Source organism: Harmonia axyridis, chromosome 1 (assembly GCF_914767665.1).
Source record: "Harmonia axyridis chromosome 1, icHarAxyr1.1, whole genome shotgun sequence".
NCBI classification, from domain to species: Eukaryota; Metazoa; Arthropoda; class Insecta; order Coleoptera; family Coccinellidae; genus Harmonia; species Harmonia axyridis.
In genome coordinates this window covers 65,220,626-65,237,845 of record NC_059501.1, presented here as the reverse complement: position 1 = coordinate 65,237,845, position 17,220 = coordinate 65,220,626, and the positions used below count along the sequence as shown (strand labels likewise).

The 17,220-nt window shown below is 33.5% G+C and overlaps 3 protein-coding genes and 1 long non-coding RNA gene across 5 annotated transcripts; 2 read left to right on the top strand and 2 right to left on the bottom strand.

The window, feature by feature from the left end:
- LOC123670899 lies at window positions 1–456 on the bottom strand. Its single transcript, XR_006746017.1, has 2 exons — window positions 317–456; window positions 1–235 (listed from the first exon to the last, which is right to left on the bottom strand). It is a non-coding gene; the product is annotated as an uncharacterized LOC123670899 (long non-coding RNA).
- On the top strand, window positions 230–4,934 carry LOC123670889. 2 transcript variants are annotated; one of them, XM_045604463.1, is made up of 5 exons: window positions 230–2,837; window positions 3,061–3,413; window positions 3,648–4,424; window positions 4,589–4,672; window positions 4,733–4,934. In XM_045604463.1, exons 1-5 carry the CDS (start codon window positions 2,831–2,833, stop codon window positions 4,814–4,816), a joined length of 1,305 nt encoding a protein of 434 aa, XP_045460419.1. In that variant the 5' UTR covers window positions 230–2,830; the 3' UTR covers window positions 4,817–4,934. The 2 variants fall into 2 exon arrangements, with proteins under 2 accessions (XP_045460419.1, XP_045460420.1); XM_045604464.1 differs by lacking the exon at window positions 4,733–4,934 and having other exon boundaries at window positions 3,648–4,489; window positions 4,589–4,685.
- On the bottom strand, window positions 4,880–7,593 carry LOC123670887. The gene is made up of 2 exons (XM_045604456.1): window positions 6,162–7,593; window positions 4,880–6,081 (listed from the first exon to the last, which is right to left on the bottom strand). The coding sequence occupies exons 1-2, from the start codon at window positions 7,057–7,059 to the stop codon at window positions 4,886–4,888; spliced, it is 2,094 nt and encodes a 697-aa protein (XP_045460412.1). The 5' UTR covers window positions 7,060–7,593; the 3' UTR covers window positions 4,880–4,885.
- Window positions 7,594–7,816: 223 nt separating this feature from the next.
- On the top strand, window positions 7,817–10,091 carry LOC123673690 (piggyBac transposable element-derived protein 3-like). The gene is made up of 2 exons (XM_045608297.1): window positions 7,817–8,023; window positions 8,225–10,091. Exons 1-2 carry the CDS (start codon window positions 8,007–8,009, stop codon window positions 10,089–10,091), a joined length of 1,884 nt encoding a protein of 627 aa, XP_045464253.1. The 5' UTR covers window positions 7,817–8,006.
- Window positions 10,092–17,220: the final 7,129 nt, after the last annotated feature.

Sequence of the window (17,220 nt, the reverse complement as noted above, 5' to 3'; positions counted from 1 at the left end):
TAACACGTTGACTGCCACCCCAACTAGCAATTTCATATTTTGTAACTGTTGCCAAAACGTTTTGAATGGTAATGTTATAAAATATCCTTGGTCTCGGAAATGTTTTCAATGCTTGTATACAACAGCTACTAGCGTAAAATTGGCACCATTTTATAAAATACATTTGTCTCCGTAGGAATTTCATAAAGCCTTCTAGTAACGTTACGAAACAATTTTATAAACATTCTGGCTGCTGCTAAAAAATTCATTAACGACATTATAAAACAGTTTCAATGAATATTTGCATAATACAGTATAAAATGTAATGGTTATATACCTAATATTTGGGAATCAACTAAAAACTGTTTTATAAGAGCTGTATAACTGACTTCATTAAACGTTCTGAAGTGAAAAAACGACATGCATTGCCATCTATAAAATCAAAATATTTTGTAATTGATGCCTACAGTTTCAATAAGTATATATTAATATAATTCTTTAGGAATGAGAAGACATAATACTGGAATGTCGGTTGGGTTTTCTCACTAGAGATTATATTCGAATCATACTTAGTTATGAAGTTTGAGACATATTTCATGATGACCGAAATGAACTTATGATGCAAATGAAATTTTATCGTGAAATCGAGCATAAAAATAATAGATTATTAACGCGCCACCTATTCACAAATGTTTTCAGTAAAAAAATAATAAAAAAAATTATCAAAAAATTAGGTTAGTGAATCTGATGATCTTTTTTGTAAATGAAACATATCTATATTTGATCTACGCATCAATTTGAGTGAGTTTTCGTACTTGGGCGGTTGTAATCTTCACATATCAATGATTTTCATCATTTTAATTCCTCGCCATTTCCTACCACCACAAATGATGTAATTTTTCAATGGCGTCTTCTTATAAAATAATTCTGCATCATCGGCAAGCTTTTTAAGATAACTTAGCTATTATATAGTTACTATAAAACATTCTGATATTATTTACTTCAGCACTACCTCTATGGTGAGACAGGACCGAACTGCTTCCGAATCAGTTTTTCTACAACATACCTTATACGTATGAGTATTTTCGATTCCGAGAAAGGACTATACCTTCTATTTCATAACTCATTTCTGATTGTTTGCTAAAAACCGGTTGCTATCTCTAATTTTCGAATTTTTGGCTGAAAATAATGATCTTAAACGATATGGTTTGACTCACTGATCAAGAATCCGTGGTCGAAATTGATTCTGTCCGGCCGACCGTGTATCCGATAACTGTCGAACGGAATGAGCTAGACGGTTGAAATTTTCAGAGTATGTTCGGCATATAGATATCTCGGTTAAGTTCGTTAATGATGAAAATCGGCATACTGGTTTCGTAACAGTTTCATCATAAGAATCTATTAATATCATTTTCTAATCTAGCAAGCTAATACAGATATGATTTTTCGAATTTTCAATAATTCATCGTACTTCATATATGTTTTCACGTCGAAATTTAACGTATGTTCTGTGATACCATATAGACATGGTCTATGTGTGATACAGATAGAGACATGCCAAACTAAGTTCATAGATATTAATTGCTGGCACTATGAATCAGAGAGAGTAGAAATAAGTGGGAATATTAAATTATGATTCTATGGCATGTCCGCTTATTGAAGTATATGTCATTTTAGAATAGACTAAGGCCGGACTTATGCTGCCGGAATGTCTCTCTGAATTCATATTCTCAATTCATAATCTGAATTCTGGAAGCTTGCAAATTCTAGATATTAATACTCCGAAAAAATCAGAATTTGTGAGGTGAATAGTGGATTAGTATGGAATTATGTGTTTTCTTAACTAATATTATGAATTGAGAGTATGAATTCAGAGAGCCATTCCGGCTGTATAAGGCCGCCCTTACAATGATGCTCTGTCTGTTCTTTCAGTTTTGAATTCTTGGAATGTTAATCATTCTGTTTTCGAAATTTGAAATGATTCGAATATGCTTCAGTTTGAAACAAAGCTCTATAAACAATATGTTTGTTTTCGTTACTCCGAGAACACCGATTTTGGTCGATTTTGCCCAATATCGAACTTATCCGAGATATTTATCTTCCAAATCTACTCTGAAAATTTAAACTGTCATTCCGTTCGACAGTTATCCTGTTCAAGGACGATCGGCCGGACAGAATGGATTTTGACCACGGATTCCTGATAGCGAGTCGAACCAAAACGTTTTATACCATATTCAACCAAATATTCGAAAATTACAGACATTTAGGCAAATTGATAAGCACTCAGCTGTTCCGATGAACAATTGCGCCAAAAATACAAAATGTGGGAAAGCTTACTCCGAAGCTGCTCTTAACAACTTTTCATTAAAGCTTCGGAGTAATTCCTATTAAAACTGTCGAGTATGTCGATCAATAGAATACGGTCCTGTCCTAAGGATTTCAGATTTCAGCGAAACAGTTGTGAGTTCCAGTTGATCCAAATATTAAAATAATAAGGTTGCTTAGATCACTTATAGAGCATTATTGACTACTGTTTGGCTAATTGACGATCTTTTTACGGCCTTATAAAGCAAGTCCTCATGGAATAAGAAATATAATTATGATTATGTGATAGTTAAACTTCTTATTGTAGTGATAGTCTTAGAGAAATAGTCTATTGTCTCTCGTGATAGTGATTGGGTCGCAGCAATTTGGCGCTACTGAGGAGAGGAGGTGAAATCCATAGATTATTCTGGAATAAATATACCGCGTAAACTTAATTTAACATAACCTAAAATCAAATTTGTTCTGAACTGCTTGGCAAATCTGAGTGCCGACTGTGACGAGTGACCTGTTTAAGTTAGAAAAGAAAATGCAAGGTAAGTTGATTGAGAGATTTGCACCAGTGATTCAATCGATAACTAGGTAAAGCACAGACATGGAATGTCCTTAATTTAATTTACCGAATCTTCAATAATGATTCACTGTAAAATACACTATGGTAAATGAATGAGTGCATAACATATTTGTGCTTTTTGATATGAAAATGATATCTTAGAGTTTGTTACCTACATTCTTTCTATATTACTGAACTTCTTTTAGACATGTTCAAGATCGTCCAAACTATCGAAAGGGGCTTGAAACAGCTAACAATTGTTCCTTCGGGATGGGAGTATAATAATCAGCTTCATTGGCCAAAATTAGGGGCTGAGAAGCTGATCAGGACTGCTAATTCCTTACCAGAAGCAAACTGGTTCACAATGGCTTGCAAATTAAAAAGGAACCACTTATTTAACTATGAAATTGCTGAAGAGGAACTAAATCGAATGTTGGAAAATGACGATACTGAACAAGAGGATATTTTAGAGGTCCAGACTAAAAAGAGACCGAGCGTGAAGCTGCCAAAGTCCATATCTAGCGAACATAATTTTAATGAATTGGCCAATAAATGTATGGTGAGTTATTAATTCTTATTAGACAAATTCAAGCGAGTAACAGGAACATCAGAGGGGTTAAGACCGATCCCTTGCTATCAAAACCGATTGGTTATGTATAGCAATATATTGGTCTTAACCGATCTGTTCCGGTTATTTGCTTATATTCGACTATTGTGTATCAATGATTCTAATCATAATCCACTTCTATTCAATATTTATAGTTGAATTAACAAATGTCTTCTTGTATTGCAGTTGACTGCTTCTTTGGAAGATTCTAGGGTGAAATCTTCAAAAACAGAGTTGGATACTGAAGTACTCCTACCCCAAAAAACAATCCAGCAAATTATACCAGATGGATTAAGAACAGAAAAATCCTCTCTAGATGCAGAATTGATGGAAAAATTTGAGAGCTTGATAATTAATCAAGACATAATTATGAATAACCAGAAACTAATTCTGGAAAGAGAAGGTCATTTATCTTATCTAGAAAATATAATGCAACTCCTTGCCAAATTACAAACCAGTATAGATGTTATGGCTAGTCATTCAATTAACAATAACTGTACATGTAACACTGCAACTCAGAATAATAATAATATTGATGATATCTTTTTCGAGCCAATAGACTCTTTAGCGGTACTTGAGAAACTGGAGGCCAAATTGGCTAATAAGAAGGAAATGGAAGACTTAATACAAAAGTTTAGTTATGTATGTGGAAGAAAGGGATGTGGAAATGGAACCAATAACTGCTATATTTTGGTGGACAAAATATTCTCTAGAAAATTCATGACTCTATGTTCTTGGGCTGGAGGTGCTAAAGATCCTGGAAAAGAGAAAATTCCATTCAAATTTTTCAAAAATGTTATCGGATTATTTTTTCGTGTTGTGAGACTCTCCGATGAAGATTTTACCTTGAAAAATTGCGAAGAGTTTTTCAAGGCTGTCATCAGAAACTCAACGAAAAGGAATGAGAGTAGCATGACACGAACATCAAGGAGCAAAAGGAGGCCCAAAAGTCTTTCTTACAAGGTAATGAGAGAACTTTTTTCTTGGCTATATTTTTGTGGAGAACTGATTTATGAATGAATTCACATGTGAGTAGAGTACTGACATCAATATAGGGCTCATTCTTTGTCTGAACATAATGCAATCTGACATCATTCTATGCATATACAATACATTCTTCATTTCAGATTAAGAACCCAAAGATTGAAGAAAGTAATGTTATGGAACTAAATGAATTAATCATCAACGAGGAGAACTTTCTAAGTAGTTATGTGAGTTATATAATCAAACTTTGGGAGTTTCTTCAATTTTCTTTCTTTTCAACTTTGTAGGTTCTGGTTGGAAATGAGGATTCTACAGGAGTAACATTAGAAGAGATGGAACAGGTGAATGGAGAGGATAGTGAAAATGAATGAGTGCAGATTATAAATTATTAACTTATTTTATTTGAATATTTTGTTGATTTTTAGTTTACAAGATGAAAATTATTTATTTTCATGTAAAGTGTGCAATAAAGGAATAAAAAAAAATTCATCTCTATATTTAGTTGCTACCATTTTGCACTTAACATCCGTAGTTGAATAAAGTTTTAATGGCTTTTGATTATTATTATTAGTTTTGAAAATATTTAAGAATGATGATTTTATTGGAATTTCAAAAACTTCTTGTAAATTATCACCTACAGCATGTCCACAAATGAGAGGAGTGTTATTTATCAATATGGCATACTCCATTGCTACAATATCATCATTGTGAGTAAGAAACCATTTATTACGATTGTCTGCCGATAATGAGAACTGTTTCAATTCTATTTTTGAAAAAAATCCTGAGTCGTTCTTGCTTTTTAAAACAGGAAAAGATGTGCAATATTTTTTAGATTCATTTTCACATTGTATAATTTCACTCATCCTTTTTGCAACCTGAGCCAGTGGGGAATTTCCATTTCGTAATAAATTTTTTATTTGATAAAGTCGACTTTCGAAAGGGTATGCATTGAAAGTCGTCAAAGGTCCATACCTTCTTACTTCATCAACTAAATGAGTGAGATTATGAACATTACTGGTAATATAATCCTCTCCATAAAAATCTCGATAATATTCAACATAATTATTGAGTAATGCTTCAGCCAAATGGAGAAAATGCACATAATATTTAGTTGAGCATATAGTTATAGCACAAAAAAAATTAAGAAAATGTTGGTACACATCAAGAGGCAATACATCCTTAAGTATTACTATACTTAAATAATGTAAAAAAGTATGATATTCGGAACCTTTCCAATGGCATAAAACATTTAAGCCTCGTACAGCTCTATGAACTTCAGATGGTAGCTTACATTTCTCAAGAAAATGTGAAACGTCAGTAATATCTTTCGCACACCATTTAGTTTTATAAGTACCAAAACTTCCATCTCTCCATCCCAATAAACACCTTTTCATGACACCCAGATCGATCAGATGAAGAGAATCACTGACCGGAAAATCTTCAACCATATCGATGGGCAGTAAACTTAGAGGGGTATCTTGTTTATGATGGGAGCCATATAATTTTGCATGAAATCCAGCATTAGTTCTTTTTTCACAACCTATCGTAGGAAAGTAGACTGTATGGGAAATGTGTGAATATTCTCCAACTGTAGTACACTTGAGGCATCCATGTTTACTATTGAAGTTCGTTACTCCTGAAAGATAAAGAAAATAATCATTCACCCTTTAAGTTATATACCTATCTTGGCCATTGATGGTCAATTATAATAATTACCTTTGATGAATGCTCTAGCCGGTGAGTCACATACAAAGCATCTTATTTTAACAGTAGTGTTGTTTCCGTTGATTATCAATCCTTCCGAAAGTATTGGTTTGGCTTCTTCAACAAATGGTGTCAAATATTCTGCCAAATTTGAAGGTTTTCCCTTACCACAATATATACCTATTATCATGGGTTTAATTTCAGGAAGTTCATGAATGTTGAAAAGTATAGGCCAGAATTCACTTCTACTGCTTTTGTATATGGGAAGACCATCCATACTAATATTCAACGAAATTTTCTTTGGAAGATTTTGAATTGATGTCAACATTTTCTGTAAAGAAAATTGTAATCCATGGTGCCAATAATGGCCATTCTCTCCAATTTTAACCATAACAATAGTGTGATATGTTTTCAAAAGTGTTCTGGGATCATGAGGTAGAATGTTCGGCATCCTTCCATTCAGGTATCGAAAGAGCACTCTTAATGCTGAGTGTGAAATATTAAATGAAACTGCCCATTGCCTTAAACGATTCCTAAATTCTGCATTTTGCTCAAGTTCCAGTACAGAGTCGCAATCTTCATTTGACTCTAATTCTATCAACCAATTACCTCTTACTTCATCATCACTTGTGACTATGTCAGTATTATTATTCGACAGGTCCACCACTGTTTGTGGGTTCTCAGTTGCTGTGGCTTTGGTAATCGAGATAGCAGACGTATTTTCGCTCATTGAGATTTCAGCATCTGCAGATTGTGTACAGTCTATTGATTCAACATCTTTCTGTAGTGTCTCCTGATTCCCAGCACTATATGTACTTGTATTCTTCATCATATTTTCATAACACATTTTCATTCGTCTTCGAAATGCACCACTTTTTTTGATTTTTTTCCACTGACTTATATCGCACATAATGAAGAATTATTTTCAAAATAGGTAACCTAACTTAAAATTTATAGGTATATTGTTTTATTATTGTCGTAGAAATACGATACAACAAAATAGTTATCAAGTGGTTACCAAAACAACTATTTACTCATCGAAACGAAATCGTTGCTAAAGGTACAACAATATAACAATTTTTTAAGTGGACGAAAAGCAACTTAAAAGTATTTCTTTAAGATATTTGTAACACTATCTGCCTTATCACCATAATAAATTAAAAAACCACTAAGCAACAAATCAGTTTTATAGATTGTATTATTTTATAAGCTAGGTATCGACACACTTAAATGATAACTAGGCAACTGTTTCATAAGATATTTTATAATTTCGCTTTACTAACGTTGTCACGATAACTCTATAAAATTCTTCAGCTATTCGCAACAAAAAAGTATTTATGTAGGCTTAATATAATAAATTGCTATTATTGAAAGCATTTATAAGATACCTTTAAAATAAAATAGTCACCAAACATTCGATTTATAAGACAACTTTGCTCGTTGGGACGGCCAATTTCCGAATTCTGGCCAAAAAAGCCAAAATGAGTTAATCATGTTATCCTACTCAAAACTGTAATTATAGTCCATAGTTAGCACCAAAATTTATAGAAAATGTATTTTTTTCGAAAAAAAGGTCTTACGAATCATCTCGTAATTGGCGTCCGTAAAAAAAATATCTTCGCGGAGGCCAACTACGAGTTAACCCTTCAAAGGCTACCGTGACCATATGGTCACACCTACAGCGCTGCACAAAATCAGCTGACATATGTACGTATATCTTAGTATACGTGAGGAAGCGATGATATTTATTCAGTTGACTTAGGAACTTTGTAGTGTGAACGTGTCGCATTGTTATTCCACTGATTTCTCATTCGTAATAGAGGTGAACTGCCGTGTTTGTTAGGTATTCGCAATAAAATGGATCCCAAATTTGTGTAAGTATCAAATTTCTATTTCAAACTGAATATCTTTTAATTATATTTGTTTCAATAGTTGGTGAAATGTGTGAGGAATTTCAAGAATATATTAGATTTGAATATCTCTTCTCTGTTCAAAATCAACTTTGATGCAAACTTGACTGTGACCGCATGGTGACACTAGCCGAATCTGGCAGAAATTGATATTTTTTGTTTCAGGCGAGGTTTCTCTCTCAAAGAAGCCTTAGATATAGTATATAACGACGAAGAAGATAGCAATGGTGTGTGTGACATTTACATATCACCGCCGGAACCAAATGTACTGACAGATGAAGATTCGGGTGATGAAGAAGGCGGGGAAATGGATAATTTATCACGTGGCCAATTATCAACTGCAGCAGAAATCCGACTTTCTGACAATTCGCGCATAACTGGCTTCGAAGATGTTTCAAATGAAGAAGGCAGTGAAGGAGACAATAGTTTATTAGAAAGTGAAGTTAGTCAGATTGAAAAATGTGGTCCAAGCACTAGTTCAAACAAGAGCACCAAAAAGACGAATTCAACGAAGAAGCCGCAGAAGAAAGTGAAAGAAACACTCAAAAGAACTTGGATCGAGGGCGATCTTCTAAAAACGACAGCAGTATTTCCACAGCCAGACTATACCAATTTTATAGGAAAATCCCCAACAGATTTATTTGAATTGTTTTTCGACGACGACATTGTTCGTATGTTAGTAGAAGAATCAAATAAATATGCGCTCTTCCTAAACCATCCAGATCCGAAAATAGAATCTGATGAAATGAAGTGTTTCATCGGTATACTTATTTTGACCGGGTATAACTCTCTTCCCGGAAAATGTTTTTACTGGGATTCAGAATCGGACATAGGAAATCAATTAGTAAAGGAAGCAATGCGTAGGGACAGATTTCGACAGATAATGCGTTTTTTACATTGTGCCGATAATACCAAACCCAATTACAAAGACAAAATGTGGAAACTTAGGCCGCTCATTGAAAAACTTCAAAAAAATTATTTGAAATATTTTAAGCCGACAGAAAATATGAGTTACGACGAATGTATGGTGAAATACTATGGCAGACACAGCTGCAAACAGTTTATTCGCGGAAAACCGATAAGATTTGGCTATAAAGTATGGAGTTTGAATGCCGAAAACGGCTACCTAATCAACTTCGATATATATCAGGGAAGTAATCCGAAGTCGGTTACTGAATATGACAATAAATTTGGAAAAGCTACTTCTCCATTACTAATAATGCTAGACTCCTTGCCAGATAGAAATCTTCGTTATCAAATTTATACAGACAATTTGTTTACGAGTTTCAATCTTTTGACGGAGCTAAAGCAAAGAGGCTATGGAGTTACAGGAACCGTTAGAGAAAATAGGGTTCCAAAGGACTGCCCAATAACTTCTAAATTAGACATGAAGAAAAAAAAAAGAGGTTCTATCGAGTCTAAAATTTCAAAAGATGAAGGTGTGATACTAGTGCGTTGGACTGACAATGCCCCTGTTACCATGGCTTCAACTTCTTATGGAATTGAACCCACTTCTTTGGTGAAAAGATATTCACAGTCCGAGAAGAAAATTATTCAAATTCCCCAGCCACGTCTTATAAATGCCTATAATAAATATATGGGTGGGACAGATCGGATGGACGAAGATATTGCGCGCCATAGAATAGGTATCAGAAGTAAGAAATGGTATTGGCCGTTACTTACTTGGCTTATAGATACCGCATTACACAATGCATGGATACAGTATAAAAGTGCAGGTAATTCAATTACTAATCTGAATTTCAGAAGAGAAATTGTAAAGGTATACCTAAATAGGTTTAAAACTGCCCCAAAAAGATATGGAAGACCAACAACGAGTAGAAATAGTGTCTCCATGAATAGGATTTCGGATGATATCAGGTATGACCATAAGGACCACTTAGTTGTTCCAGTTCCAAATAACAAGAGGAGAAGATGTGCCGGAGAAGGATGCTCCTCTGTTGGTCGAACACAGTGCAATAAATGTGATTTGGGACTATGTGTGGAATGTTTTTATATATTTCACATTAAATAATTTGTTCGACATTTCTGTATTCATATTGGGCTAGTGTGACCATATGGTTACGCCATTTTTTTGAGAAAAATAAAGGAAAAAAATGCATAATTCTTATTCTACCCAACACTGATAAATGGAATTCACTCAATAGAATCGCTAAATTTGCTCTCTTGAAAAAATAATAATTCCGCCTTTGAAGGGTTAATTCGCACCCCGACACGCTTAGACCTGCCGCTTCGCTAGAGCGGAATCCTAGATATACTGATCAGAGATAATGCATTTATATTCGTCAGTAGTGTCTAACATATTGTCGAGTGCATCTCGTTAGCGCCTTTCTTGCGTGTGTTGTTATCAAGAACGCAATATGGATAAAAAGAAGCGACCATTGTCTCAAAAACAACTTGAGTACTACGCTGATAACCTGAGTGATTCAGAATTAGATGAAATTGACGATGGTAACGATACTAACGACAGTAGTGATTATCAACCTTCTGATAATTCAAATAGTAGTAGCGATGAAGTCGTCTCAAAAAGTGAAGTTGTTCCTGAATCTGATGGTGATGACAGTGGTTCTCAATCAACATCAAATGCTAATTTGTGGACAGACATTCCGCAAGATCCTGAATTATTCATTTTCCAAGAAAATGTTGGTGTGAAATTGGATACGACAAATTTTACAGTACAAACGCTGGTAGACTTATTTTTTTCGGAAGAGTTTCTAGCATTACTCGTCGAACAAACGAATTTATATGCTTCACAAGAAATTGCAGAACGTAAAAATATAAAAAAATCTAACAGGGTGTCCAAGTGGACAGATGTTACTTCTGCAGAGATGAAAGTTTTTATCGGACGTTTGTTACAAATGAGGCCTTGTTCTTTTCCATCAATTGAACATTACTGGAGCAGAAACAAGTTATATAATGTGAGTTTTTGGCGGTCGAAAATGAGTCGAAATCGATTCCAGTTGTTACTTCGTTATTTTCATTTGGTAGATAACTCCAGACCATCTGCCGACAGATTATACAAGGCGAGACCAATACTAAATCATATATATAATAATATAATGTACCGGATAATAGTATATTATTTCACAAGGAGGAGAAGTGTCACTTTTCATGGCGAGCTTATGTTTGCCAATTAAATTTAAGCGAGCTATGAAAAGTCACTTCAACTCCGAATGAAATATGCTATTTTTTTTTCTAACGTTTTATAATTCATACAATCAAATTCTGAACAAAATCGTACGAGAATATATCAGATTTGCACAGCTTTCATGGTTATATTTTATTATCAAATGTTGGTACTCCGAACTATCCGTCAGCCGTCACGGATTTATCTGTCACTTCATCGTTTATTTTCATTTCTGCTCAGAAGTCAAGTCGTGAACAATAACAAATACAATATCTACTCTACACCTATAGTAATATCGAAATTCCTGGAACCTAAATAGAAATATATCAAGTAGATCCTATGTTATCTCGAACTTATCTAATAGTAGAGAAGAAGTTGTTTCATAAAATGGAAGGTAGAATCAAGCAAAATTATTACATCTCGTATGACTACTATTCACATTTATTTTGCAGAATTGTTGAACTCTCCAGGGTGAAAAAAATCGAAAATACTAATATGTACAATCCACACATACTTATTTATATATTTAATAACTGCATTGGATAACCAAAAGGATTGAAATAACTACAAATATTTTCGATGAAGAATATTGTTTACAATGTTTTCTTTACGGATAAGTTATGGAAAGGCATTGATGAAATATATTGTAATATAACTAACCTAAAAATTTTAGCATAAATATCATTAGTGTTCAGAAAAAATGATTGAGAGAATTATTATTCTCATCAACAATATTAATGCAGTTATATTTTTGATTACTAAAGAAGAATTACTGCAATTGTGCTAATATGTGATTTTATGAAAATATATGAGATTTGTTTTGATATACATATTCTATTCATTCTATAATAATTTGAAGATTGAATGAACTCTCAGTCCATATCATTGAAAGTACAATTATTGAAAACTTTGATTGTTACATTAGAATGCATAATGCATCCCTACATGGAATGATAGTCCAGGTATGTAGTGGTTACGTTTGTAGTACCTCTGCAAATTGTATTTATAATGGGAACGTTCAAATTTTGACTACTCGATGCAGGAATATAGCTAGCCAAGATTTCAGAAATAACCTTATTTGCCAGGTGAGAGGCAGATGATTGATTATTTATAATCATGCTGCTCATATCGATTCTTCTGCATGCACTAGAATATCTGATAATTAATATTATCTGCAATTTTGTTCCAAAATTATGAAATGTCAGATAAGATGTGATAACATCGAAGATAATATACATAACTTGACATTCAAAAACTGTTCAATGTCTTCAAATTCTAAAACCTTAGATTTTTTTGGAATATATTTTCTTTACAATAAAGCTTGTCATTTTGAATGATTTGTCGAAATCAATATAACTTTACAGGTTGAGTATACAACATAACATCGAATAGGTTTTTTTTTCCATAAAGCTGAACTTTCATGAATTTTGCTTAAACATTCAAAATATGCGATAACAACGTTTTCTATTGTAAATAGGATGATTTTTCCTGGTCCATTAGTTGAATTTTGTATGTTCGTTCTCCCAATATTCTTTTGACTTCTGGGGAATTATTCTATTTCGTGCTTCTATCGCAATGCTTTTATTTCTGGAGGAATCTAGTTCATTCCAAAATCAGATATTTAAATGTATTCATCGATAATTGCGTCTTCAACACTTATTGAATTTTGAGTTTGTGATACAGACATCTGTTCTGCCAACCAACATTTTTCAATGAAAAATCAGTAAATGATATTTATTGAAAATATTCCATTAAATTCGATAAAAATGCAGTGAATTAGAGAAAATAATGTATAATTCTAGTACAGAAGGCTTATTCCAACACTCGTTCGTTCAAATAATGACGTTTAAATCAGAATTATTTATTCTTGTCCATGGTAACTAATTAATTGTTTCCGTAGCAACCACTTTTCCCTCCGGCGGAGGAAAAGTAGAACTTTTCGATGATCCTGTCAGTCGAGAAATGACGTTATTATGGTACGTTTGAAAAAAAAAATATTTGCATTGACGAATCCATGATGCTGTGGCGTGGAAGATTACATTTCCGTCAGTATATCAAAAATAAAAAACACAAATACGGTGTGAAACTATATGAACTTTGCGAGTCTGACGGCCTTGTAATGAAAATAAAGGTTTACGCCGGAAAATCTGAGAAAACTGACAATAATTTAGGCCAAACTACTGATGTTGTATTATATTTACTTGAGGGCTATCTTGATAAAGGATACACGGTGTACATGGATAATTTTTATAATTCAGTTTCTCTTACGAAACTGCTAAATGCACGAAAAACTCATGTGTGTGGAACCCTACGAAATAACAGAAAGGGAAACCCCAGAGATGTGGTAACTCGTAAACTGAAAAAAGGGGAGTGTATTTGGAAGCGAAATGGTCCTGTTACTGTTTGCAAATGGAAAGACAAACGAGATGTCGTTTGCATTTCAAACATGCATGTTGTTGAAATGGTGGATGTGGCCAATCGCAATGGAAGACTTTCTAAAAAACCGAATATAGTTCGAGACTACAATCAAGGAATGTCTGGTATTGACCGATCAGATCAAATGCTGTCGTACTACACATCTCTCAGGAAGACTATCAGATGGCCCAAAAAGGTTTCACTACATATTATAGAGATATACAGGGTGTTTCCTAAACATGCGGCAAAAATTCAGGGGGTTGTTCCTTGGACTATTCTAAGAATATTTTGTCCTTTGATGATTTTTGAAAAACCTATTTGTTTCGAAGATATAGGGGAAACAAAATTTCAGATAATAACATTTTATTATGAAAAATTACATGAAAATTCAACTCAACCTACAAAAACTGTTGAAAATGACCACCTCTAGCCAGCATACAAGCATCCAATCTTCTCCTCATTGACTGCCGAACCCTTTCAAAAACACCAGGATCATTTCTTATTAAGTTACACCCAGCAATGATCCGATTTCGCAAGTCTTCCACATTTTCTACTGGAGTGGTATACTTTACCATCTGCACTTATCAATTTTTAGTCAAAAAACTGGCCGTTTTTAGTAATTGGAATGTTGTTAAACAAATTTAAAAATAAATTGTACCTACTTAGTAAACACAGTGCGGTACGCATTTTAATTTGAACTATTATTAATTTTAAAAATATGAAAAATGTTGTTCGCCCTGTATCTTCGAAACAAAGAGGTTTTTCAAAAATCATCCAAGGACAAAACATGCTTAAAATAGTCCAAGGAACAACCCCCTGAATTTTTGCCGCATGTTTAGGAAACACCCTGTATATTATTCAAGTTTTTATCATTTCTAGTTTCAGTTCTGAATTTTTCGAGTATATTATTTGATATTGGTAGATTTTGTATTAGCGCATGAACTGCAAATTCGATTTCTTGATTAGATTCAAGTCCTTTATCATTCTGTAAAAACGCTCTAGATAAAGTATCCGAAATATACATCTGTTTACCAGGTTTGTATGTCACACAAATATTATAGTTCAACAACTTTAGTCTAATTCGTTGCAATCTTGGTGAAATTGACGCTAAGTCCTTTTTAAATATTGTTTCAAGTGGTTTATGGTCACTAAAAAGTTTTATTTTAAAGCCATAAATGTAAAAATGAAATTTATGCACAGAAAATAAGATGGCTAGTGCTTCCTTTTCAATCTGTGCATACTTTTCCTCAGTTTTTGTCAAACTTCGAGACGCGAATGCAATTGGATGTCCCTCTTGTAAGAGACATGCCCCTAGACCATTTTTTGAGCTATCAGTTTCAATAACAATTTCTTTTCTTTGATCGAAATATGATAGAACAGGAGTATTTGTTAATTAATATTTCAACTGATTGATCGCATACTGATGTTCCTGATTCCACTTCCATTCTGTATCATTACAAGACAGGTTGTTATTTGTGATAAGTTCGGAATAAATTTGCCTACATATTTGACCATTCCTAAAAACCGCAATAGCTCTGATTCAGATTTAGGATCGGGCATTTCTGCAATTAGAGCTTATTTGGCTCTACAACCTTTTTTGAAAAAAAATTGACCCATATATTTAACACTTGGCATTTTAAACTTAATTTTATTTTTGTTAAATTTGATATTATATTTTAACGCTCTTTCAAGTACAGTTTGTGATTATCAGATCATCAAAAAAAAATCAACATTTTTTATATCCCCAAACATTTCGTAGTTCTTTGAAAAACCTCTGGAGCTGTAGCTATTCCAAATGCTAACCTTAAAAATTTATATCTACCAAACGGTGTTCCAAAGGCTAAAAGTTCTGAACTTTAGGCTTTTTTGTATGTGCTTGTAAAACATAGAAAGTATTAATTATAAAGTGTTAACTGGTAATTAGTATTATTCCACCAGACCTTGAAAACTAGTTACGAAGATAATACATGGTGTCAGGTGTGTCTACGACTGGCAAAGTAGACGAGAAGAGGAAAACAAAGAGCTCATGATTTGTATAACACATTTCAAATTTCGAAAACAAATAAAAAATTTCAAGATGTGTTTCAAAAGTTTGAAGAATACTGCTCTCCAAAGAAGAATGTTATTTTCGAAAGATTTAAATTCCACAACATAAATCAAGTTGAAGGTCAGTTATTCGACAATTTCGTTACTGAACTAAAGAAGGCTGTTCAAACAACAGAATATACCAATCCAGATGACATGGTTCGTGATAGAATTGTTATGGGTATATTCAGTAAGGACACACAAGAAAGGTTATTAAGAGAACCACAGTTAACCTTGGAAAAGGCAATCAATTGTTGCAGGGCCATTGAGATCAGCAAATCTCAATCAAAAATGTTACCAAATGAGACTGAAGTATGTGCTGTTAATAAGAAAGACTGTATGTATTGCGGACGTAAACATGAAAGAGGAAAATGTCCTGCATATAGAAAGACCTGTGCAAAGTGTCAAGGAAAGAACCACTTCGCCAAAGTATGTAAACGAGAAGCAAATGAAAAAAGAAGAGAGAAGAAGAAAGCTGAAGGTGACAAGAAACAAAAGAAGATTAACGAAGTTCTAGAAAGTGAGGATGCTAGAGAAAATTCCGATGATGACTTTTATGTAGACGAACTACAGATAGCTGATGTTAAAGGAAGCAAAAGGACATGTGAAACAGAGTGGAGAAAGAATATTATTGTAGGTAATAAGGTGATCAACTTCAAACTCGATATCGGTGCTGAGGTCAGTATTTTGCCATTTAATTGTTAGAGAACTTTGTTGTCAAAATTTAATGAGAAATTCAAATATATCATTAGTGTCATATGGAATTCTGGATTCAAATTGAATACAAAAGGTCAGATAGAACTGTTATGTAAAGTTAATAACATCAAGCAAACTATTAATTTTATTGTTATAGATGTGATTAATCAAAGTCCTTTGTTAGGGTTACAGGATTGTATAAAGCTGAATTTGGTTAAACGATTGGATTCTGTAAGAAGTAAATTTGAGACAACCTTTTTACAGAATTGCATAAAGCTAAATTTGGTTAAACGATTGGATTCTGTAAGAAGTAAATTTGAGACTACCTCGGTAGTATGGTCGACTGGGAGGTTGACTGTGGTGCCGAGGGTACCGGGTTCGAATCCCGGCTAGGTCATGGATGTTGTATATGTCTGGTGGTGGTTAATGAATTATCGTATATTACTTGATTATGGGTACATAGCATTACTGCTGACCCCAAATAAAATAGAAAAAAAAAGTAAATTTGACTCGGTTGAGGATATTATCAAACAATATCCTAGTTGTTTTCAAGGTCTGGTGGAATAATACTAATTACCAGTTAACACTTTATAATTAATACTTTCTATGTTTTACAAGCACATACAAAAAAACTAGATAGATAGCCCAGAAAAATCCAACGGTGCCAAATGTACGAAATACAATTATTTTAGGTTATGGCGCGAAATACAAGTTTTGAAGTTTGTCATTTGTCTCTGTTGAGTACTTGGCTGCTAAGAACTGATCGTTGGCTTGGAACATTTATTTGTTAGTCGTTAGTAATTCGCAAGTTCATTTCACA

Bases quoted from the DNA above. Each gene is read 5' to 3' on its own strand.
- LOC123670889 (XM_045604463.1), top strand. The intron at 3,414-3,647 runs GTGAGTTATTAA...CTTGTATTGCAG, and splicing joins AATTGGCCAATAAATGTATG to TTGACTGCTTCTTTGGAAGA. The intron at 4,673-4,732 runs GTGAGTTATATA...TCAACTTTGTAG, and splicing joins AGAACTTTCTAAGTAGTTAT to GTTCTGGTTGGAAATGAGGA.
- LOC123670887 (XM_045604456.1), bottom strand. From the start codon at position 7,059: ATGTGCGATATAAGTCAGTGGAAAAAAATCAAAAAAAGTGGTGCATTT. The intron at 6,082-6,161 runs GTAATTATTATA...TTTATCTTTCAG, and splicing joins GGCTAGAGCATTCATCAAAG to GAGTAACGAACTTCAATAGT.